The sequence below is a fragment of the Peromyscus californicus genome, unplaced genomic scaffold (assembly GCF_007827085.1).
Source record: "Peromyscus californicus insignis strain IS unplaced genomic scaffold, ASM782708v3 Scaffold_13__1_contigs__length_99412109, whole genome shotgun sequence".
NCBI lineage: Eukaryota > Metazoa > Chordata > Mammalia > Rodentia > Cricetidae > Peromyscus > Peromyscus californicus.
Genome location: NW_026294424.1, coordinates 69,532,545 through 69,556,016, shown reverse-complemented (window position 1 = coordinate 69,556,016; position 23,472 = coordinate 69,532,545). Strand labels below are relative to the sequence as shown.

The 23,472-nt window shown below is 46.1% G+C and overlaps 1 protein-coding gene across 3 annotated transcripts in view; it reads left to right on the top strand.

The window, feature by feature from the left end:
* Kdr (kinase insert domain receptor) overlaps nucleotides 1-23,145 on the top strand; it is a 44,183-nt gene extending 21,038 nt beyond the window's left edge. The window contains exons 15-30 of one of the 3 annotated variants that reach the window (XM_052735180.1): nucleotides 674-805; nucleotides 3,451-3,557; nucleotides 3,985-4,120; nucleotides 4,477-4,581; nucleotides 6,171-6,284; nucleotides 6,782-6,870; nucleotides 7,415-7,568; nucleotides 9,430-9,527; nucleotides 11,668-11,790; nucleotides 11,912-12,023; nucleotides 12,285-12,384; nucleotides 12,787-12,892; nucleotides 14,230-14,381; nucleotides 18,941-19,040; nucleotides 19,523-19,608; nucleotides 21,338-23,145. In XM_052735180.1, the coding sequence (XP_052591140.1) occupies nucleotides 674-805; nucleotides 3,451-3,557; nucleotides 3,985-4,120; nucleotides 4,477-4,581; nucleotides 6,171-6,284; nucleotides 6,782-6,870; nucleotides 7,415-7,568; nucleotides 9,430-9,527; nucleotides 11,668-11,790; nucleotides 11,912-12,023; nucleotides 12,285-12,384; nucleotides 12,787-12,892; nucleotides 14,230-14,381; nucleotides 18,941-19,040; nucleotides 19,523-19,608; nucleotides 21,338-21,533 (1,910 nt within the window). In that variant the 3' untranslated portion in view covers nucleotides 21,534-23,145. Of the gene's footprint in view, nucleotides 1-673; nucleotides 806-3,450; nucleotides 3,558-3,984; nucleotides 4,121-4,476; nucleotides 4,582-6,170; nucleotides 6,285-6,781; nucleotides 6,871-7,414; nucleotides 7,569-9,429; nucleotides 9,528-11,667; nucleotides 11,791-11,911; nucleotides 12,024-12,284; nucleotides 12,385-12,786; nucleotides 12,893-14,229; nucleotides 14,382-18,940; nucleotides 19,041-19,522; nucleotides 19,609-20,413; nucleotides 20,631-21,337 lie in introns of those variants that run through there. The other 2 variants (XM_052735182.1, XM_052735181.1) reach the window with 2 other exon arrangements.
* Nucleotides 23,146-23,472: the final 327 nt, after the last annotated feature.

Below are 23,472 nucleotides of genomic sequence, written 5' to 3'. Positions count from 1 at the left end.
AGGATGCTATATAAGACTGCTGTCGTTTCTTGGTTTGTTTCAAAGTAGACAGAAAGTATTTATGGGACGGGGGAGACAGCTCAGTCAGTGAAATGTTTGCCACACAAGCATGAGGACCTCCATTCACATGCCTAGAATTCATGTAGAAAACTAGACTCAGCATCCTTCTGTAATACCAGTGCTAAGGGGCAGGGTGTGTTGGGGGGTTTGGCGGTGGGGGGGCGGGGGGGTGTGGTGGTGGTGGTGGAAGACAAGTGCATCCCTGGAGCTCACTTGCCAGCCTGTCTAGCTGAATCACTGGGCTCCAGATTCAGGGTGAGACCTTGTCTCAAAAGAATAAGGTAGAAAATAATAAAAACAACACCCAACATTGATCTCTATGCACATGCACCCCCCCCCCTCCCCCGCCCGCCCGCCCCCGCCATGAACACACAAAGTGGTATTTGGGCACAGGATCCTTCTGGCTCATTTCAGAGCCAGAAGCAGCATATTTGGAGCCCTGTTGATTTCACATTGGGATCACCTGGGAGATAGTCAGTAGCCCATCCTAGGTGCCTCTTTAGAGTTGGACAATAGCCCGAGATGGAGGGCAGCAACTATTCGAAATAATTTGCTTGACTAAAGCACAGATCGCATCATCGGAAATAAAGCAAGCATTTCTTTCCTCTCTTAGGCATTGTACTGAAAGACGGCAACCGGAACTTAACCATCCGAAGGGTGAGGAAGGAGGATGAAGGCCTCTACACCTGTCAGGCCTGCAATGTCCTTGGATGTGCCAGAGCGGAGACACTTTTCATAATAGAAGGTAGTGTGACGTCACAGACCCGTCAGATGGCTTGGGGAATTCGTTTGTGTTCTTCATACTGCTTTGAGTAGGATGGCATGTGGGTGACTGTGTTCTTTGTGGAGGTTAAATATCTCATATCTAAAATATTTGGGAACAGATATAGTCCAGGTTTTAGAATATTTTTCACCAGTTTAATAGATATTTTGGGGAGGGGACTTACACCTAAGCATAAAACTCATTTAGGCATATATGGTGGGTATAGCCTTATACACATAGCCTGAAGGTAACTTTAGAGAATATTTTCAGTGTACCTGCCCTTTGACTGTGGCTTGTCACGTGACATAAGGGGTGGGTACTCAAAAAGCTTCCCATCTTGGTCCCCTGGGAGTTCTGAGTTAGGAATTCCCCACTTGTTCTTCAGAATCTGTCTTCAAACCAGCATGGCAAAATTAGAGGTGCGCTCCGGCCTGTGCCCTATTTCCTGGCCACGCGGTTCTCACTGTGAGGAAACTGTTAGCCAGGAACGATGACCGGCCTCCCGTCCCTGGTTCTCACTTGGTTTGAGTGGCCAAGTTAACTTACAAGAATGGTGCTCCCATATCTACTTGGAAAAAAACTTAGAGTTGGTGTTGACATCGCTATTCAATCAGTGACAAGGGTTCAGAATGTTCACCAGAGCCGAGACAGGATTCACTCATAAACAATAGACGATTGCCTTTGTGACATGGAAAATTGAGGGTTATCATTGAAAAATGAAAGGAGACCTCTTTCCCTCTATTCATGTGTGTGTGTGTGTGTGTGTGTGTGTGTGTGTGTGTGTGTGTGTGTGTGTGTGATTGATGTGAAATCTGCCTTTTTTTTCAGTCAGCAATCTGTGACAGACGGAATATTCCAACTTATGAAGTGTGTGCCTGAGTCCTTTTTTTTTTTTTTTTTTTGAAACACACTGAGAGAACAACGCAGCTCTATTGTGTGACTGAAGGAGTGCTATGCCAGAGGATGGTTGAGGTGTAGTAGAGAGGTAGGTTTGGCAGATTTCTAACATGTTGAAGTCTAGGTGTTGGTCCTTTAATCTGTCAAACTCACATTGGCGAATATTGCATCTAGAGAAACTAGCATGCTCTCAAATCTGTAAGAATGCTAGGATTCCGTACATTGCAGCGGCAAGGGAAGATGCTGAGGGGCATGGTAGCTCTGTCCCTTCCAGAGGCACTCATGTTAGTGCTGATCTCAGGGAGGAGGCGCTGGTCAGTTCTCTCTGGGACTCTATCTCCGTCCATTAGCCTACGTGGACACAGTGGTGTGGGTACTGCGGAGACTCACCTGGAGACAATAGCAAGATGTTCAGCTCTCAGGTGTTAAAATGAGCATAGTTAGATAGAGAGACCTTTGACCTTTCTTCTGTCTCATGTGAATAGGCTTTTAAATCTTTACACACAGAGAATTACTTTCCCGGGAACAGCAAGGAAACCAAATCCACTTACAGATGCACTCAGAGCTTGTCTCCCAACGGGTAACTCTAATTAATTGCTTGTCTTCTGGCTTCTGGGCCATCCCCCCTCCCCAGCTCGGGGCTTGTTTTAAGTCACACTGCACAGTGTGAGTGGAGAGACAGAGACCCCAAGTGACAATTACATCCTAATCACCTCCCTCCTGATCAGTCGGTGCTGAGATCTTCTGACTGTAACTCCGCACTTGGAACACGCTCCAGGGAGGAGGCTACAGCTTTCCTTGCCCTGTTAAGCTTTGCCTTTCCCTTCTCCTTTTACACGCCGGTGCCCTTACACCAGTTCTCTCTCTCTCTCTCTTTCTCTCTCTCTCTCTCTCTCTCTCTCTCTCTCTCTCTCTCTCTCTCTCTCTCTCTCTCTCTGTGTCTGTCTCTCTCTCTCTCTCTCTCTCGCTCACTCGCTCTCTGTCTCTCTCTGTCTCTGTCTCTCTGTCTCTCTGTCTCTCTGTCTCTCTGTCTCTCTCTCTCTCTCTCTCTCTCTCTCTCCTCGCTTCTTGTCCTTTAAGCCTCTGCCATGTAGGCACAGGATGAACGATTAGTCAGCTCAGTTTGGACAGACCCAACTTAACCCTTAAACAACCCACCAACTTCCTGTGTCTCTAGTAGCTTAAATCTTTCAAATCTTATTTCTTCAATCTGAAAACTGAAAACTTACTGAGAAAGTGAAGGAGGGTGATGTATTTAAAGCAACAAGTTCGTAGCAGGTGTGTGGTCACAAGAGGCTGCCTGGGCAAAGGGCTTGCCTTTTCTCCTTGTGTAGTTTCCTAAACAATCACTTTTCCCATGCCATGCAAGTGAAGATGTTGACTTTCAGCACAAAACTAGACTGTATTACTCACAAATAGAAATACCTTTTTTTTCCCCTTGAAAGAGGTCTCTTGCCAAACACACCTTATGTGCATCTCTTCTGACACTTACACACCTCTGGTTCATCGTTTGACAGTTTTATTGCTGGGTGATTTCGTGAGCAGTATGCTTCTCTTATTCCTTAAGGGTGCCGTGAACTCTATCAGACTTAAGGAGTCTGCGGCTGTTGGTCTCTCGGAGTCTCGAAAGGGAATGAGCCTGAACTCTTGCCCTCCATGTCACACATTTATCACCCCCCTACCAAAGGCTATGGGTTTCCAGTGGTTAATCACTCCAATGTGTCTTCCAGGTGCCCAGGAGAAGACCAACTTGGAAGTCATCATTCTCGTAGGCACGGCAGTGATTGCCATGTTCTTCTGGCTACTTCTTGTCATCGTTCTACGGACCGTTAAGCGGGTAACAACATAATGTCTCCCTGTCCCTTGCATGTGGGTTTTTGTGATTAATGGAACCTGACTGGGCTTCTTTCAGCTGCTTCTCCCCATTGTTATTGGCTCAATGGGCACATTTTTACTTCACTACAATAACATTCTTGTCCATTTTCTTTGGCTGAACTATGGACATTAATTGATGGAAGCCACTAGAGGGGTAAAGGGTTTGGACTGTCCACTGTAATTAAGATTTAGAAACTTTATTCTGAACTCATTTTGGAAACTAAAGAGGCACCAAAAGCAGGATTATAATGGGACTTCTCTCAAACGTCATGAGTTTTATTGGAAAATGAGATACCATGAATGGGTCCCCTATTAAAGAGCAACAAGTATGCAAAACAACAACCCAACAACAGGATCTGTGTGTGACTGGAAGTACTTATGCTTTCCAGGCCAATGAAGGGGAACTGAAGACGGGATACTTGTCCATTGTCATGGATCCAGACGAACTGCCCTTGGATGAGCGCTGTGAGCGCTTGCCTTATGATGCTAGCAAATGGGAATTCCCCAGGGACCGGCTGAAACTAGGTGAGTTGTCAACTGCTATTAACTTGGTATTGGTTTTGCCAGCCCACCTAACTCGTCTTGAAGACAATGACATGTCTGGTCTCTTCAGATGATGCATTCTGATTCATAAATATTAACTCTGTCTCTTGACTTTGGGTAATCATCCATATAGCCTTCTAGTAGTAAGGAGCCTGTATAACCATCCAAAGCAGGGCATTTGGGAGAGTGAAGGGCAAAGCCAAAACAAGGGAGTAAAGTGGGCTGTGGGTCTAATGGACTACAACATCACCTGAACCAATTAGAACCTTTACTTAGCCCTCTAGTCATGTGATGTGACAACCCAAGTCTTTTGTAATTTCTATTATCATTGGTTCCAGGGAAGCCTCTTGGCCGTGGTGCCTTTGGCCAAGTGATTGAGGCAGATGCCTTTGGAATTGACAAGACAGCGACTTGCAAAACAGTGGCCGTCAAAATGCTGAAAGGTAAAGAGCAAAATGACGTTGAGATGTGGCTCTCTCTGCTTTGCCCATCATTGAGTGTGGTACAAGGCTTGCATCAGTGGCTTTGTGCATAGGTGGGCCAGAAAGTCCCTGGCTTATAGTGCCTTTGCACAAATTGGAGACAGTTTCCTCCTATGGAGCCTCATGCAAGGGCACAGGACCAGTGAGCTAAGATCAACTTGCACAATTCTGTTTAGTGGTCCTGGTTATGTGGGGGGAAAGTATCGGGTTCTATTAAAGTTGTCCCTCGATGTATTATGAGGTAAGCTGATTATAAACCCTTTAGAAATGGAGAAAGAAGTTTGCTATCAGTAAAAATAGCAGAATGCAAGACCGTCATGTTCTCTAGAATTGGAACATGCCAAAGAACTTGGTTTGTGAAGGTGTTTTGCAAAGTAAGAGTGGCTATGCAAATGGAAGAGATGTGGGCATTCTTTTAGACATCAGCATCTTTTCATTGTAATGGAGTGACAGCCTGGACATTCTGATGAGGGGAGGTGATGTAGGTAAAGCTTCTGCTCTGTTTGTGGCTGTTTCTGTGGAGGAAGATGCTGCTGCATGCCCTTGGCCAGTAGGTCTGGTGCCTTTCAAAGCCCCTTCTTCCATTTGCGTTTTCTGTCTAGAAGCTTAGTGTGCACGTGTGTGTGTGTGTGTGTGTGTGTGTGTGTGTGTGTGTGTGTGTGTGTGTGTGTGTATGGAGATGGGTCATCAGGCCCTGAGGTGGAACCCATGGTTGTGAGTGAGCAAGAAGTGTAGCAGTCCATACAGCATCAAATACAATCTTGACCCCACAAGGCTCATGAGCAAACAGCTTTGCTTGTGTGCTGGTCCTGTGAACTTATTTATTTGGTGCAGAGCAATTGGAATATCAGTATGGACCTGAGCAAATTTACCACATTCAGTTATGTGTGTGTGCACGTGTTCATGTGTGTGTGTGTGTGTGTGTGTGTGTGTGTGTGTGTGTGTGTGTGTGTAGAGAGACAGAGAGACAGAAAGACAGAGAAGGGGACAGAGAGACAGAGACAGAGAGACAGAGAGAATATATGCATTGTCAGAGGACAACTTGCAAGAGTCAGTTCTCTCCTCCCACCAGGTGGGTTCCAGGGTTTCAACGGAGGTCGTTGGATTCCGTGGCAAGCGCCTTTACCCACCCAGCCAATTCACTGGTCCCTAGATCTGAGAATATTTAATGTATGGGATGGCTTCCCTATGGGGAGACATTGAAATGATCAGGCCCTAAGCAGCCTACTGAACCTGAAATTGAAAATTCCAGTTTTGTGCAGAAAGAGAAGCTGGATGTGGTTCTATCCCAAATACATTCCCAACTTTACAAGAGACGTCACCTTAGATTCCTTTCAACACCAGTCATTCAGGGTTTGCTTAAAGCAAAGCAAAGCTTTGCTCTCTAATTAGAAAACCGAGTTTGCATTTGACTTTTCGAAACACACAGTTGCTCTGTTAGCGATAGCTGTGCTCCACGGGTGAGCAAGCCGCACAGTTAAGGGCATCCCTCATCCTGCGGCAGTGGCCACACTTGCTAGTTTCTGTCTGTCTTTCTTCTGAATTCGTAGAAGGAGCAACGCACAGTGAGCACCGAGCCCTCATGTCTGAACTCAAGATCCTCATCCACATTGGCCACCATCTCAATGTGGTCAACCTTCTGGGCGCCTGCACCAAGCCAGGAGGTGAGGAACTGCTGTGGGTCTGCCGGCCCGAGTCTGACCTACAGGTCTCTGCTGGTGTTGGATTCCGAAATGTAGTGTACTTCATGGAAAGTTAGTGGGCACGATAATCAAAGGATGCTGCAGCGTCCTTTGAATTAAAGAATGGTCTCATCATGGGGATACGACTTGCTTCTTGTATAGTAAGTGTTAGATGGGAAAAAGGAACATTTCCCAGACCTTGAAAGCAAAGAACCTGGAGTCATCCCCCTTTCCTCCCACCCGGAAGTCATCTCAGCTGATTGCTGAGGTTTTGATTATTCGTGTAGAATTACCTTCTTGAACAAGAAAAGTTATAATAGGAGGGATTGGTGTCAACTGTTTTCTGCCACCCTGTTCCAGTGAAAGGTTATATGTAGTCTTCTTCTAGGGCGGTCTTGAGCTTATCAGTATGCTAAGCACATAGTGAGAAGTGTTCGTGAAATGCATTTTCCTTTCTCAACACGCTGTGTTATTTGCAGGGCCTCTCATGGTGATTGTGGAATTCTGCAAGTTCGGAAACCTATCAACTTACTTACGGGGCAAGAGGAATGAATTTGTTCCCTATAAGGTATGTCATTTTCTACAGGAGCCTTGGTCAGGAAAGCAGAGGAAAACTCAAAGTGGTGCATGGGTGTCTTTAGTTGAAATTCTTTGCATGCTTCCTGGGTTGTCTCAACTCCCACTTTTATCTTCTGGGGGTTGCGTGCCTCTCATATTTTATTTTTAGGACTTTAATCTCCTGACCCATTATGATGGTGCTAGATTTGATTAAGGGAAGGGTAGGGCAGAGGGAGCATTGGCTCTGGATTATAGTCTGTCACCTCACCCATATTTGGCTCTATGGAGGGTACATCCCTCGGTGAAGAGGACACTAGTGACAGTGTGTCTGAGTATTCCTGGAAATGAAGCACTTACCACTTGATGCCGAAGAGAAGGAGCTTAGTGATAGAGAAGGAACACTGTTAAAACTTGCCCCACATTTCAACTCAGAGACTATAATCCTAGAATTGTCTTCCTTCTTTGCTTTTAATAAATTCAACTGTTTGTGGCCTTGCAACACATTAGAGACCTATTTTATATTTGAGGAATTTGCACATCCCCTTCTTTTCCAGAGCAAAGGGGCGCGGTTCCGCCATGGGAAAGACTATGTCGGGGAGCTCTCCGTGGATCTGAAACGCCGCTTGGACAGCATCACCAGCAGCCAGAGCTCTGCCAGCTCGGGATTTGTTGAGGAGAAATCCCTTAGTGACGTCGAGGAAGAAGAAGGTACCTGCCCTTGCTGCCCCCGCTCCCACCCACGCCTAATGCACACTCTTGTAGAAAGAGATGATGACAGGATATTTGGCCATGGGGGAAAGCTTCAGGTTTGGAAGAAATCTAAATTCCTAGGTAGCATGCAGTCAAGCTTAACTGAAGCATGAAATCACTAAGTAGAGAGTAAACTCCACTGGGAGGCAAAGCGGGGTTATCCTGAGAAGTCTAGGTGACTCAGTGGGCTAAGCTGTGGCTAACAATCAAATCTACACTCTGACCCGATACTGGATCAGACTTTATTAGCAGTAGAACTTCAGTGCTATGTTCGGAAAGGGAGAAGGAGCGTTTTGGTGCTTGGCTAGCCTTCGCTGCAATAAGGGGCTCAGACCCAGTAGGTAACATACTTCAGCAGCACACAGAGGCCCCTTTGGTGGTCTCCACCCAACCTTCTCCAAGATGGGTTAGGACACTACCCATCATTTTCACCCCGTTCCAGCTGGCTTCTCACATCTCCTTTCTGGCCATTCTTTAGATGTGTCTCATTTGGTGGTGATCCCAAGGGTATTTTAGTCCTGTGTATGGGTGGAGCTGGACCTCAGCCTCACCTCCAACGCTTCAGAGCACACTACATGTCTGTTTTAATCAAAAGAAGTAGGTGCAGCTATGTGCTCAAAGAGACGGGGATGCCTGAGGCTGGGTGCCCTTGGGAGTGTGAGTTTAGACAAGCCCAAGCCCGCTTCTGTTTCCCCTGCTGTAAGCTGACTGACAGAACTTACTCTACCTTCTTTCTCTTGGAAGCTATATAGGCGGCTGGTGGCTAGGGCTTGGGCTAGAGGGGCGTGGGGAAGTTGGTCTAGACCTGTAGTCATGAGGTCTGCAATGAAGTGGGTCGTGCACCCTCTTGCTCCCCAATGGTAGCCAGTGAGCTGGAAATGCAAGGGATTGGGGGGCGGGGCTGAGGTCTAAGTGGCTTGGAATTGCAGGCCTGGCCTTTGCCTTTCTCTCTGTCTTTGGAACGTGAAGAGGGCATCACTGTTCCGCAACAGCCCTCTAGCCCTCAGCATAAGAAGTCATTGAGGAAGAAGTCCCAGCCTTCTTAATCCTAACAAGGCTATTATGGCAATTGAGTTTGTGTTTACTCTGGTCTTGTGTCCAGGAAAGAGACAGTAGTCATGTCTTATCTGATCTAAGTTAGGAGAGCATTTCCAAATACCCAGGGCTGCCTCCGTGTCTATGTGGCTCAGTGGCGCTGTAATAAATACTACCAACTTATGTAAATTCACCTTTCTTTCCTGGCTGGTGTCACTCACTCCTATTCTTGAAGGAATGTCTCCTTGACAGGCCAGACTTCATGTGCGTACTGCATGGCCTAAGTTTGAACGTGAGAGAAATAAATCTCTTCCTGGTATTTTTAGTTATCTGTTGTGGACTGTAGTTTGAACTTTGGTCTTTGTCCCAGGAGACAAAAAGCCAGAGAGAAAAGATGTGATGCCCCTCAATATTGTTGTTTTATTTTTAGAGTTCTTAATACGAGCTATTGTTTTCCCCTCTGAGTGCATGGGAAAAAAACAACAGCAGCGTGAGATAGCAGACTTAAAAAGATCCCGTTTCTCTCCTCGCTGCCTGCACCGACTTCATCCCTATTCTCCATTCTGGGTTTGATGGCTCAATTGGACTAAAGTAAAGAAAATTTTCTTTTCCCCAAGGAGTGTGATGAAGGCTAATAATTTGAGGTTTAGCCAATGAGCAGGTTCTCTGCTTCTGTCTCCTAAAATTGACTCTTGAGTCTTAACGAGATCACTCTGGCTGACTTAGAAGCAAGGCTCCTGACTGGTGGGAATACTCAGCCACGCCCTCTTGCCCCCTCTCACAGCTTCTGAAGACCTGTACAAGGACTTCCTGACCTTGGAGCATCTCATCTGCTACAGCTTCCAAGTGGCTAAGGGCATGGAGTTCTTGGCATCAAGGAAGGTATGGCGGGTCAAGGGGAAGTAGGCTTTCTATTCCGATCACAGGCTTAGAAATGAGACATCACTCGTTTGGTTTGGAAAGTCACGCACAGATATCTGCCTCCCAAGTGCTGGGATGAAAGGCATGCACCACCACCCCCCAGCTGACTAGGTGGACTTCTAAGTGCCTCCGTAGTGCACCAACTGAGACAGCCTGGCAGCTTCCTGGTGTTCACAACACTGGTGGTCGACGGGACAGCCAGTCAACATGCAACATGGAAGGTTAAGTAGGAACAGAGGTTGTGGGATGGAGTAAAGCAGGAAGGACTTGCAGAATATACGGAAATACTGTGCTTGTGTGTGCACATGCTAACATGTGTGCACTTCAATGTTATACAAGCTAAATGAGGAAGCCCTTACTAAGGATGTGGCATTTTAGCCTTGAAGAAGTAGGGAGTGGGGTCTTGTAGATATCTTGGTGTAGTGGGGTCTATTTTTAATTTATTTTACGTTCATCACCATCCATCAAAAAGTTATTTGTTATTTGTATAATTAGAAGCCAGGAAGGCCAGGCTTCAGATGAGGACGATTAAAAGGGCTAAAATTAGAAAGTAGGCCAAACAAAGGCTGAGGGGGGACGTGAGGAGTGACAAACAGTGCAAAGGTCGTAAACAGCGCTGAGGTGGGAGGGATGTCGGTGGAAGTCACTGGTGACCTTGGGCAGGGGAAGATGTGTGGTCTCACAAGCGGTAAGAAAAGGTTCACGTTCTCTCCAGGAAAAGCTCTCCGTTGGTGAAGTGCGGTTGCTGCAGGGTCCTGAGGGATCAAAAGGCTTTCATATTTCTTTTTGTTTGCTTTATCGTTGTAAGGTCCCTTGTCCCTTTCCCCACTGAAGTTTAAAGTTTCTCAACAGCTTCCAGAACCTCGGGATCTCTGATAGTTCTGCTGAATACTTCTTGTACTCTATTTCCTAATGAGAAGGGAGAGAACCAGGGTCCTACCGGATTGTCCCAAAGGGAAGGGCCTTGAGTCTTTTTCAAAGGTTGTTATTTTGTAAAGCCAGAGTTCACTCTTGAGCCAAGTGATTCCTTTTGGCAACTAGAAGTGGGAATTGATATAGTGGTTGGGGAGTGGGGAGCCAGAATTCTTTCTTTTCTCTTGTAACCACCAGGTGATCTTTGTGCATACCACCTGGTCATCCAGCTGGAAAAGGAAGCTCTTTGGTTGAGAGCAAGTAGGGGTACAGTCTGCTTTGTGGCCTTTCCAGTTTTGCTGGATCATGCTAGGCAATGCAATCCTGAATATTCTGGTGCAAGGGAGACGGCTCTACTGGCCTGGGGTGCCAGGTAGGGGAGAGATGGTGATTCCCAGCTCCCATGGTCACTCTTGTGCTGATCCAGGTCTTCTTATGCTGATCCAGCTCTCCCAGTGAGCCTTTCATTCGTGTCTAAAAACTCTTTGAGGCTCTTATGCCCTCTCAGATGGTGCTTAGGCACTTGGCTGAAGGCTATGATCCTAGAGTGATACAGCTGTTTAAAAGTTGAAAGTCAGAGCAAGTCAGAGGACAGAAAGGAGAAACCACTGGAAGAGCTGAAGATCCCAAGGCTTAAAGCCGAGCTCCAGGGCACTACAGAATGTAGTCCGCTCATGCCGGCCAGCCTTGCCCGGGTTGACCTTTACTACAATATCAAATACTTTGAAGCAGGATGAGTACCACTGCGTACTGCCTCCAGATCCAGGCCAGCTTCAGTACCAAATAAAGTAGGAAGCCAACCAAACCAATGAGAACCCTTGCTTCTGCTGTCTACACATCCATTCAAAACAAATCTATTCTGGGAATAACCCAGTTTAAGCCACAGAGGTTGCCAAGCAAAAGGATGTGTGGATGTGATCAGAGGCACATTTTTTAAACTATGTCCATCATCAGACTGTAATTTAATCATCTAACTCCAAAGGACAGGACTGTTTATGGAATAAGCAGATGTGTCTCAATGAAACACACAAGCCCTTTTCCTGACCTGTTGGGATAAAACACTACCCCAGTCCTTGCTAGTCAGTTGGTTCTCTGATGTTGGATTTTTTTTTTTTAAGCATGAGGTCACAACAGATGTAAAAGAGATTAGCTGTGTAGAGACTTATCACACATACTGTTCTTTTCACAGTGTATCCACAGGGACCTGGCAGCAAGAAATATTCTCCTATCAGAGAAGAACGTGGTTAAGATCTGTGACTTCGGCTTGGCCCGGGATATTTATAAAGACCCAGATTATGTCAGAAAAGGAGATGTAAGTATCTAAAGATGAACTGGGTGGATTCAAACTTTGCTATTTGTGTTTAGAAGTGAAGGAAGTATTTTCTTCAGAAATCTGCCAGTTTGAGTTCTGATGCCTTGCTATCACCACTTAGGCCCGACTCCCTTTGAAATGGATGGCCCCCGAAACCATTTTTGACAGAGTATACACAATTCAGAGCGACGTGTGGTCTTTCGGCGTTTTGCTCTGGGAAATATTTTCCTTAGGTAAGTCACTTCTCTCTGACTCTCTCCTGGGTGGGGGTTCAGGAGCAAAGAAGACGATAATAGTTGATGAGCCCTGTACGTCCTTTCCTCTTTTGTATTTTACCTCCTGTCAAACAGAATTTCTTAGAGGATTTAGATGGCAAAATCAAGAAGAAAAAAGAAAAAGGCTCTGTAGACGATAAGGATGTGTAAGAACCAGGCTTAAGGGCTTTTTTATGATGAATTCAAATCGCACAATGCTCCTTCCCTGTCTTATTCTAGGTGCGTCCCCATATCCTGGGGTGAAGATTGATGAAGACTTTTGTAGGAGACTGAAAGAAGGAACTAGAATGAGAGCTCCTGACTACACCACCCCAGAAATGTAAGACTCTGAAAAACATCCTTCTTTTCTCACAAACCCTCCTCACTAAGAAGGCGAGAAGGCCTTCTATTGTGAGTGTCTGCGTCATGGCCTCGTTTGTGCTCGGCTTTCTTAGACACCTCCCTTGGTTACCTCAAGCACTGTCTTTCCATTACTGGATTATCTCCACCAGAGAGGTTTTACTAACCGTTGATAGAGATGTGTGATAAACAAGACGCTTTTACAGATAGTTGGATAGCCTGCCTGAGTGGAGACTTCTGTGTCTCCTCTAGTTCTACATCTTCAGTTAGCATCTCAGCTCTTGATAGGCTCTTTACAAATGCTTCCCATTTGAGGATTATCTTGACCATTAGCTCTTGGAAGAATGGCACAGTTAATGAAACCAGTGTCTTGCTTGTCTAGGTACCAGACCATGCTGGATTGCTGGCATGAGGACCCCAATCAGAGACCCTCCTTTTCAGAGTTGGTGGAACATTTGGGAAATCTCCTACAAGCGAACGCTCAGCAGGTTTGTAGCCCTCTACTCAAGAAGCTTCTACAGAGAGCCCCCAGGGCGTGGGTCTGTGATCTAACAGTCTACTGCCTGCATATTCGTGGGGCACCACATCATCCTTTTGGCCACTGAAAAAGGAGCCTCTGTCTCCCAGTTCTGAGCAGTAATGCTTCCTAAAAGCTGTAATTGCTCTTTAGACCAATAGCTTGAGAATAGACAACTCTAGTCTGTTCCTAAGTTGCAGGAACCTGTTCTCTCCCTCTACCATGCAGGTCCAGGGGATGGAACTCAAGTCGTAAGGCTTGGTTGAAGATGCTTTTACCCATTGAGTTATCTTGCTGGTCCCCACCTACTTATTTTAGTGTGATGTCTTCAAATGTTCTTCTAAATTAAAAAAAAAAAAAAATCTATCGACTGTGATGGAGCATGTCTGTAATCCCAGAATTCTTAAGGCTGAGACAAGGGAATCGTAAGTTTGAGGCCAGCTTGGGCAGCATAGCAAGACTACCTCCAAAAACAAAACAAACAAACAAAACGAAACAATAAAACAAATCTGGTTAACTTACTGATGATCAGAAATGGAAAGAATTTCGAGTAATTTTTAGTAAATTCTGCAAGCAAGGCCCAAACAAAATAAACATGCAAATTATGCAAAACTGTGACTTGGGCCCCACCTGGTGAAATGTCAAGCTGTCATGATATTTCTACAACAGAGTTCTGCACCCCCCCCCCTTTTTTTTGGTAGAGCGTTTGCTGCTGCTCCGGGTCCCTTATTCCAGTGGGAGCCAGTTGCTTCCTGTTTCCTTCTGAGCACTTGAGGGTCGCATCCATTTCCACCACCAAACCTTCCAGATGTTTAAATGTATCGGCTCATCTTGTTTGCCCTTCCTCTTGAGAAACAGCATCAGAATTCCTACGCTCCGGTGCTGGCTGCTTTTCTCTCCCCTTTCCTCTGATTCCCCATTGCCTTGGAATGTAGAAGCTCGACTGGAGGAAGGATGCTTTGAAGGTCCAGCTCCTGTGGAGGGCTTTGTGGAGAATTGATGTCTGGGCTCAGGGCTCTCACATCTCATCCACAGCCATGGCCTGCTTTGTCTTCATGGCAACCATGGCCTCTTGTCCCTTTACTAATCCGGTTTTTTACTTTAGTACCTTTATTAACCTTCTTCCACACATCCCTTTCAAGTGCCCTTTTGTTTCTGTCGACCCTTTTCCAATACAGTCTGGAAGTCTTGTGCTCAGATATGAAAGCGGCCCCCACAGCCAAGCGCCCCCCTTGCCCTTTGTTTCTCCTGAAAAGGCCCTTGAAGACTAGCAGCCATAACAATAGCACACTGTGTTTATTGTTTCAGGATGGCAAAGACTACATTGTTCTCCCAATGTCAGAGACACTGAGCATGGAAGAGGACTCTGGACTCTCCCTGCCCACCTCACCTGTTTCCTGTATGGAGGAAGAGGAAGTGTGCGACCCCAAATTCCATTATGACAACACAGCAGGAATCAGGTATACGGCCAGCATCCCCTCAGGGGGGCGTCAAGGCCAGCTCAGGAGGTAGGGGGGGGGGGGGGGAGAGGGGGACATTCGGTTAGGCTGTCACTTACCACTTCTAGCTAACTGGAGTTCTGACATTCACAAGGGCAGTACCTCCCAAACAAGGTCTGCAGAGTTGAGCCACCTCCCATCTGTGGCCCATATTGCTGGCACAGGTCTGCCTTTAAGAATTCTAAGCCTTGTGGGAGCAAATAACTAAAATGCCACAGTTGGTTAATCTCCAGGAGAAAAAAAGAGAGAGAGAGAGCGAGCCATGGCACGGAGACATCTGTATTAAAATCGTCCCCGTGTACATTTTTATTAAGGTGCATTAGATGGCTTAGGGAAGACTCAGGAAGGAAGAGTTCTGTGCAAATAGGGAACATACTGAGGGCTGTCTGCTGAGGCTCCAGCACGCACAGGCTGTGTCCTGAATGGGGCTGTGTACTACAGAAATTTGTCCCCCAACGAGTTTCAGCATTGTGTATACCTAACGAGGTGCCTGAGTTTATTTAAAACAAATGTCATGCAGCCCGGCCTCGCACTGTAGGTTCCGCAGGAAGCTTTCTATGTTCTTAGTTAATACCTGTGCGTGGGGAAAATGCTGACGGGGTGTCCCATGATTCGATATTAGCATTGCCTTTCCTAAGCCCAGGACAACTGTACTTTGCTTTGGGTATTGTCCTTCTGCAAGCAGACCCCCTGAGAGCCTGGGTGCAGCCTGCCTTCCTGCGTGTGCTCAGGCTGCAGGAGGAACCTGCAGCTGTCTCCTGTGAGAGACATTGGCCCAGGTGCCATGCTGCAAGAAGGTTAAGGAGGCCTGGGGGGGGGGGGGGAGAGTTAGATATCAACCAGCAAGCTACCATTCCTTTTATAACAGGAGCAGGCAAACCACCATCTAGGTTGGACGCTGAGCACAGGTCTTAGCTCCAGTACCTGAGCTACTGTAAAATATTGTGATTAAAGACGTAGACACGAGAGCTTGGTAAAACCAGATGCGGTGCCTGGCTCTGCCTTTTAATAGCTGTGTAACAAGTCCTGTATCATTTGCGTCCCCCCCACCCCCCATGAAGGAAGGCAAGGCCACAGGTGCTGTTTGTGAATGGCCGCTTGGAGGATTGCACGCTATAATGTACTTCTAAGTGCCTGGCACTTGAAGGCACTTCATCAAGGACAGCTGTTAAGAGAGCTGTTTCCTGTCCTACCCCTGAGATGAGTCTACCTCCTCTGATTCCAGACTTAGGGCCATTTTCCCTCCTTCCAAGGAGAGATTCTCAGAAAGGAAGAGTCATGAAGTGCAGTTCCCATATGTGCAAAGTCCTAGTCCTTTCTGGCTTGACCACTGTTCCTGCCATGCTGTGTAGCCTTTTCCTTAGTCAGGGAGCCATGTGATGGCTCACTGTCCTCCTCAGGTCCTGTGACAAGGCAGAGGAGAATTCAGAGCTGGACCATTTGGCTTGCTGGGTTCTTGGAATGTGGTGCTAAGCAGGAGATGAAGTCCTGTTTTGGGAGACAGAGGTGCCAGTGTGAGGCTGGGTCTTCAAAAGGACGGGCTAGCATTGATCCCCAGGAGTGTGGATGAATGTGACACCCTGCTTTTAGCCCAGCCAGGCTTGGCTCAGATTTTCAGCCTCTAAGTTCTGAAGGAGCCTTCCCAGACTAGGTTCTCTTTTAGCTATCCATACCCTGAAAAATAAAATTGGAAGCTTTTATTTGCAGCTCCTCTTGACTCCTTTATCCTTCTTTTTATAAACATCAAAGCCCTCTGTCACCTTACAATGCTCTAAATAAAGGCAATGCAGATTAGAGGTGTGAGCACATTGCTCCGTGCGGGACTCCCCTGTGCTTCAGCATTTCTGGGGAAAATACACGGAAGCGAAGGCACCTCCCAGGCCATGTTCTTCTATCTATTTCCTTGCTTCCAAGCAAGTAGAAACGCTGAGTCTTTCTCACTTTGCTTCCTCCTTATACTTTTCAACTCCATCGCAGTATAAATAGAGCTGGACAGGGACATCACTGTGGGAGACAGCCTCTTGATTTGCTGCCCCTTGAAACTATTTTTAAAATGCTTGTCCAACAGTTATGTCGAGAAGAGGCAGAGGAGTGGGGGCAGGGAGGGCTGCTTATGTCTAGACTTAGCTTTGTTTTCAATTTTCCCCGTGGATCCTCTCTGGCCCTGAGTGTGCATGCTTCCCGAAAGAAAACCTGTATCCACTGGGCTCGTCTCTCTTGGAGGGCAGTGTGTGGACGTCTGTGGTTTGCTTTGTTGTTTTCTCTGGGAGTTTCACCTTCCATATCAAGCAGTTTATCAGAGATTTCTTTGCAGTTCTCTCCCAGAGCCAGGCTTCGGTACACACTGTTTTCCTCACTCTGATTAATTGCCAGTGGTAATTAAATCCCCGTGGTGTCCAGCTTTTCCTTGATTTGGCCCTCATGTTAGACTACCCAAAATGGGACTGTTCTTTCTCTACCTTCCCTCTACTCCACACTCCACACTGACTTCACCCACCCGCTCACCAGAGGGTCGGTGCACGTGTGGGAACCAGAACAATGCTATGAACACAGTAGGTGCTTAATAAAGAGGTGAGCAACACGTCTTTGAGTCTCTTCTTTCTTTTCCATCCTGATACTCCAAGGAGTCACGTGGGATGGAGTGAGGAACAAGAACCCCACGTGAGTTTTAGAGCCTTCAAACTTGAGTGTGAGTCCTGGTTCTACCCTTCCTCTGCCATTTTCTCACTGGGGCTTTGCTTCTTCATCTCCAAGTGTGAGATAATCAGAGTTCTGTTTGGGCGACTGTGGGGAGCAGATGTAAGGCGATCTTGGAAAATTCTTTGTCGTTTATGAAGAACCATACTGTTTTTTAAATCATCTGGCTCAGAGTTCAAGGATCTGAATCTTCTAAGATAGCTATGTGCTATCCACACCTCCTCCCTCTGCTCGGCTCTCCCCTCAGATATCTATGGAATCCAGGCACTGCTTCAAACCTCACGCGCATGCCCTTTCTTTAATCAGATTCCCTACTTTCCTGCTAGATAAGTGTGAAGTCTCCTAACTGACTTTACCGCGCCTGGTCTTATCCTCCTCAATCACAGCCAACTTTCTCAAAAGTGTATCTGGTCACGCCAATCCCATGCTTAAAAATTTTTCAGTGGCCCTCACAACTGTACTCTAAGATTCTAGTTGTGTGATTTTGGACAAGTGGATTTGGGGGAGGTTACTGTGAAGACGCCATGAGGCGATGTCTGAAGAGCATTCAGCTCAATGCCTGACCTGTGGTAGATCCCCAAAGGTCTTCCTGAGTGACTAGTCCTGATCCCAGCCGTCTTTGACAGCCACTACTTTCAAGGACCGGAGTCAGCAGGAAACGGGCTTTGCTTGTTCCCTGAATTGCATGTCCTCTTTCCTGTGGAGTCTCCTGAGGGAGGGTGTCACTGGGAACCTCATTCCCTCCTCTGTGTGGGGAGGAAACGACCTCTTGGGGAAGAGAAGAGGCACTCGGCTTCCATTTCTCAACTCTGACCCAGCAATGCACTGTGCCAACCGGCTGCTTGTCATGGGACAAGAGTGAAGAATATGCTTGTTGTCTCTATGGACCTTTCCTGTAAAAAGGACTTCTCTTACCTACCTTTGGGCTGTAAGAGATTTGGATAGAATTTTTTGGACTCCCCTAGTGTCAAGTGGCAAGAAAGAGCAACCACCAGGGAGAAGCGATGTGCTGTCTGTCAAGGCTCGTTCTTTGAAGGACTTTGGAATCCAAAAGGGGAAAACAAATGCTGGTTGATAGAGTTTTGTGCTTCCTCAGGACACCAAATTTGACATTTGCCCTGCTGTTCACCTTCCCAACACCTTTGTAAGCTAGAAAGAATAGCCATTACCCATACATGTTTAAAATGGAGCAACAGAGTCGTGACTCTCACTTCGATAGTCAGAGTTAGGCTCAAAACTCAGCAGGGTCTTGAGACTCTGAAGCATGGCTGGGTACGACTCAGCCTACTTCCCTCTGTGCCCTAGATCTGTGTCTCCTGGAGAAGGAGGAAGTTGACTTGAGATCACTGCCCAGCACAGTATCCTTTAGAGAGATCAAAGGTGTTTCCTTTGCCCGGACTGCCATGTCAACATGTGTAGAACACCTTTCTTTGGAGATGGCTAGAAAAAATGGAGAGCACGCAGCAATACATGCAGAGTTCCCTGGAGGAATCCCATTCAGTCAGGGCCCATCAGAAAGCAGCTGCTGTTGAGTCAGCCAGCACTGGCCTGAGGTCAGCACTGGGCCTCAGAAGCATGGTCCAAAGGCGCAGGGTTTCCTTTAATCTTCTCGGTTATATTATACTTTTAAATGGACTTTCACAGGAAATTAAACCTTCCATGTGTGCTAGCAAAGGAAGATTTTGTTTTTCTTTTTTCCAAAGGCTGTTTTGAAGGTTGCTATTAAACTTGTGGTCGAAGATAATGAACTTAGGTATCACTTGAGGTATCCACAGCCAAATATACCACCACTCAAATACAAATAAATGTTTGTTCTCTTGCAGCCAGTATCTACAGACCAGTAAGCGAAAGAGCCGGCCAGTGAGTGTGAAAACATTTGAAGATATCCCACTGGAAGAACCAGAAGTAAAAGTAATCCCAGATGTAAGTACATCTTTCATAAATAGTCATAGAAATAATACTCAGGGTGAAATACTAGCTAGATAAATATTAGCCTAAGTGTTTGAGTCTTTGGAACCTCCTTAAAGCTTTCCTTGAGAGTATGTGCCATAGGGTCATTTTGGAGATGGATCTTCGGTTTCGCCATAAAAAAGACACCTGGACCAAAGTTCAAGATAGTCTAACTGTATGCCCAACTTCACTCAAGAGCAAATGGTGTCACTGTGCAGAGAGAAGGAGACTCCAGCATCCTCAGCTGCTGCAGATCTTTGTCTCTCCCTGGCCTAAATCTACTTCCTGGAAGCATTTGCTTTCTTTGGGGCTTGCACAGTCTCTGGCTGCCATACTCTTACCCTCCTTGGTGGGACATTGAACCATGTTGTCTGCTAGATGGATCGAGAAAGGAACTTAATGGAGCTGGCCCTGTGTATAGTCACTGTGTCGTCATCTCATTGTCTCCCATAAAGGACAGCCAGACGGACAGTGGGATGGTCCTTGCATCAGAAGAGCTGAAAACCCTGGAAGACAGGAACAAACTCTCTCCATCTTTTGGGTAAGATTCAGCTAGATAAAAAAAAAAAAAAAAACCTTTTTCAATTGGAATTTTTGAAAGGACCTAATAAAGACATTGAGCGTGATGAGGTTTCCCCTTTTGGTGCCTTTGAAGGTTGATGACGTTAATATTCCAAATTAACAATTTGATAAATAACTAAAGTAAACCAAACATCAAAATTGATAGGCCTGGGAAAAAATCTGAAGGGAGGTAGAGGGTTTGGCCAATTTCTAATGGCCAGATTAATGAAGGCTCTGGAGCTTGTGAGCATGTTGCTGTGGATTGTCGTATTGACTGATCCGTGGTTTATGTGGCCCCAGCCACACAGTGATGACGTCAGCAGGTACCATGACCCTGAAGAGTTAGGAGTTTGCAGGCTGAAGGATTGTCAAGCCTGTCCTCAATTGGCTTTATCTGTAATTAAGAAAGATGATATGTAAGTAGGTACATAGTCACTTATTTAGTATATTTGAATATTATTGTTTGAATCATTTCCCTTTCAACGGTCAGAAAAGTATTAAATTTGATCTTGAGTCATACATCTCTCATGGCTCAACAGGAATGTATTGTTGCTTTGAATACGTGTACCTGATGTGAACATAAGAATTTATGAAGATCTATAGTTAAAAGAATAATGGGATAATGGTAGTTATTTACTTGCCAATAGGTTCATTCTAGGTAGGAATACAAAAGGTTTGATCTACACGTAATGGGACAGCTGTGTGAGAGGGAATCCCCATGGGTTTTTGAGCAATGCTTTTATAGCAGTCACAATGGTGATAGTCTATCTTGCTGTTTCCTTTAGGGCCCAGTGAGAAATCATGAGCGCCAATCATACACCTCTGTCGTTGACTCAAACCACCCTTATCTAGAAGGACTAAGTGGCCACATCATGCCATTGTTTGAGACACGAATTGGTTTTGGTGGGGGGGAGGCAGGAGTGGATTGGAAGGGGGGAAATGTATTTCTAGTTCTTTGAACCTACTTTAAACCATATCTTAACACAGAATAAATAAACTCTTTTTTGTGTGTGTGGTTTTTATTATGAATAATGAGGGTAAGGCCCTTGAAAGGGCAAACCCTGAGCTTTTTGGTCCACACAGCCTACATTTGTTAGTTTTGACATGATTACTATGTCACTGAAAACATTCTCCAGTTGCTGCTGAGTGACTGAATCCCCAATTTGTCCAAAGAATGTGGTTTTGATGAGTAAAAAGCAGTTTTTGACATGTCTGGCTTGACTGCACACACTCGGCCAGTTTTTTTTCTCTACGAATTTATTAACATCTTTCATAAGCCATGTAGTCCCCTAAATGACCGAACAGGAAAAACACAAATGAACTCTTAGACCATCCCAATTTCCTTTAATATCATGAAAGAGACCCTTTGGCTCCAATCATTGTATACAAACTTGTCAATCATCAAGGCCGTAAAACCGGGCCATTGGTTGGGGGGCTCTGCATACCTCAGCAGAACTGCCTTTTATCTCTTCTCAGGCTTGAAAGACTTGGACCTGAATAAGAGGACTTATCTGCAACTACTAACTCATGCTAGTACCTGAAAGTAGACCTTGTCTGAGTAAACCTGATAGGCTGATTAGGGCAAGGAGAGATAGGAGCTGGTGTCTCTGGAGGAGATTCCACCTCCTTGGAGCTGGGGACTGGGCGTGTGAAAAGCCAACAGGCTGTCTCCTCCTTTTCAACTCATCTGGTTGTCATTTCTTCCACAGTGGGATGATGCCCAGCAAAAGCAGGGAGTCCGTGGCCTCGGAAGGCTCCAACCAGACCAGCGGCTACCAGTCTGGGTACCACTCAGATGACACAGACACCACTGTGTACTGCAGTGAGGAGGCAGAACTCTTAAAGCTGGTGGAGGTTGCAGTGCACGCTGACTCTGGGACCACGTTGTGCTCACCTCCTGTTTAAAAGGAGGTGCTCCCACCCCACTCCCCAACTCCTGGGAATCACGTGAGAGGTGCTGCTTAGATTTTCAAGTGTTGTTCTTTCCACCGCCCGGAAGTAGCCACATTTGATTCTCATTTCAGAAGAAGGACCTCAGACTGCAAGGAGCTAGTCCTCAGGGTATCTCCCGAGAAGATGACCCATGACCCAAGAATGTGTTGACTGTACTCTTTTTCCATTCATTTTAAAATCGTGTATAATGTGCCCTGCTGAGGGTCTCACTACCAGTTAAAACAAAAGGCATTCAGACAGTGGCTCTATCCTCCAAGAAGTAGCCACACCAGAGCAATGGACACCTCTGTGAAACTGGGTGAAATGGGCAATGTCAGTCCTGTGTGTGTTGAAGATAGGATGAGATAGCTAAGGGCTGAGTCTACCTAAAAGGCTTTGTTGAGGATGTGGGCTGTGAGCCAAGCGTTAAGTGTGGGATGTGGACTGGTAGGAAGGAAGGCGCAGGCTTGCTTGGAGAGCGGCTGGAGCCTGCAGATGCATTGTGCTGGCTCCGGTGGAGGTGGGCATGTGGCCTGTCAGGAAATGCAAAGGCGGCCGGCAGGGTTTCTGGTTTTAGAAGGTTGCGTGCTCTTTGCAGCGGGGCTTGTAGGCGAGTTCCCTGTGCTGTTTCCTACTCCTAATGAGAGTTCCTTCCGGACTCTTACGTGTCTCCTGGCCTAGCCCCAGGAAGGAAACGGTGCAGCTTGCTCCTCATCTCCCAGGCTGTGCCTTAATTCGGAACACCAAAAGAGAGGACACTCGGTAGAGGCTCCCTTCCATGTTGAAGTGCACAGCGCAACTCAGGGTTTCTGCTGGATGGATCCCCACCTGTCCGCCCCGGTGGCTGTGTCTGAGGCCGAGTGCAGTGGGTTCTGTGGCAAGGTGTGGCGGTAAAGGCTCAGACAGGATGTATCCATTTGTTCTCCCTCCAACCCCACTCCACACTCACCCCCAGTCCTCAGGATTTTAACTTCGTGGCCTCTTTATGGCAGACACTCTGAATTGGTTTGTTCACTCTCCAGATGAATAATCACTAGTCAGATTTCAAAATTACCTTACAGCCAAGGTTATAATAACATCTACTGTATCACTTAGGATTTTAACATATAAAGCTATGTCTACTGGTTTGGGCCCTTGTGCTTACATTTTTTTCAAAAAGGAAAACTGTACTTTTCATTTGGTACCATAGTATGAGAAGCTGGGAACAATGACTGTAAAACATGCTATGGCACATATATTTATAGTCCGTTATGTAGAACAAATGTAATATATTAAAACTTTATATTATATATAATGAACTTTGTACTATTCACATTTTGTATCAGTATTATGTAGCATGACAAGGGTTATAATGCTTTTAGCAGCTAATGTTGTTTTATTAAAAACATTGAAAAACTCGAAGGAATCCTTTCACAGGGGATGTGCAGCTAAACCGATAATTTTTCTCATCTCAGAGGAGGAGGAGGAGTCAGATATAATGTGAGGGTGTAACGCCTTTCCTTGTTCTCTCTTCTTACAAAGAATATTTTCATCAAGTGTTTATAATGCTTTATAAACCAATAAATGTATTCCGAGTAAAAAGATACAGCGGTATCATATTATTACAACTATTTATTCCGTGGCCTCTTCCCACTCTTCCCTCTTTACAATCATAATTAATACAGAAACACAACCTCGCCACATCCCGAGCACTGGTGACATTGTTAACACATAGACTGAGATGAGTCATTCTATGGCCTCCTGGTGAACCTCAGAACTCAGGAGTGAGAGATCCTGAGACAAGTGGCCAGAGCTGGAGGCAGGAGTAGAGGCCCAGGCTGCACTTCACTGTCTAGCTAAGGTAAGAGTGTAAAATCCATTGTTGACATGTTTGAAGGACTGCTTTTGCCCGAATTCAGAGAGCGAAGCAAAT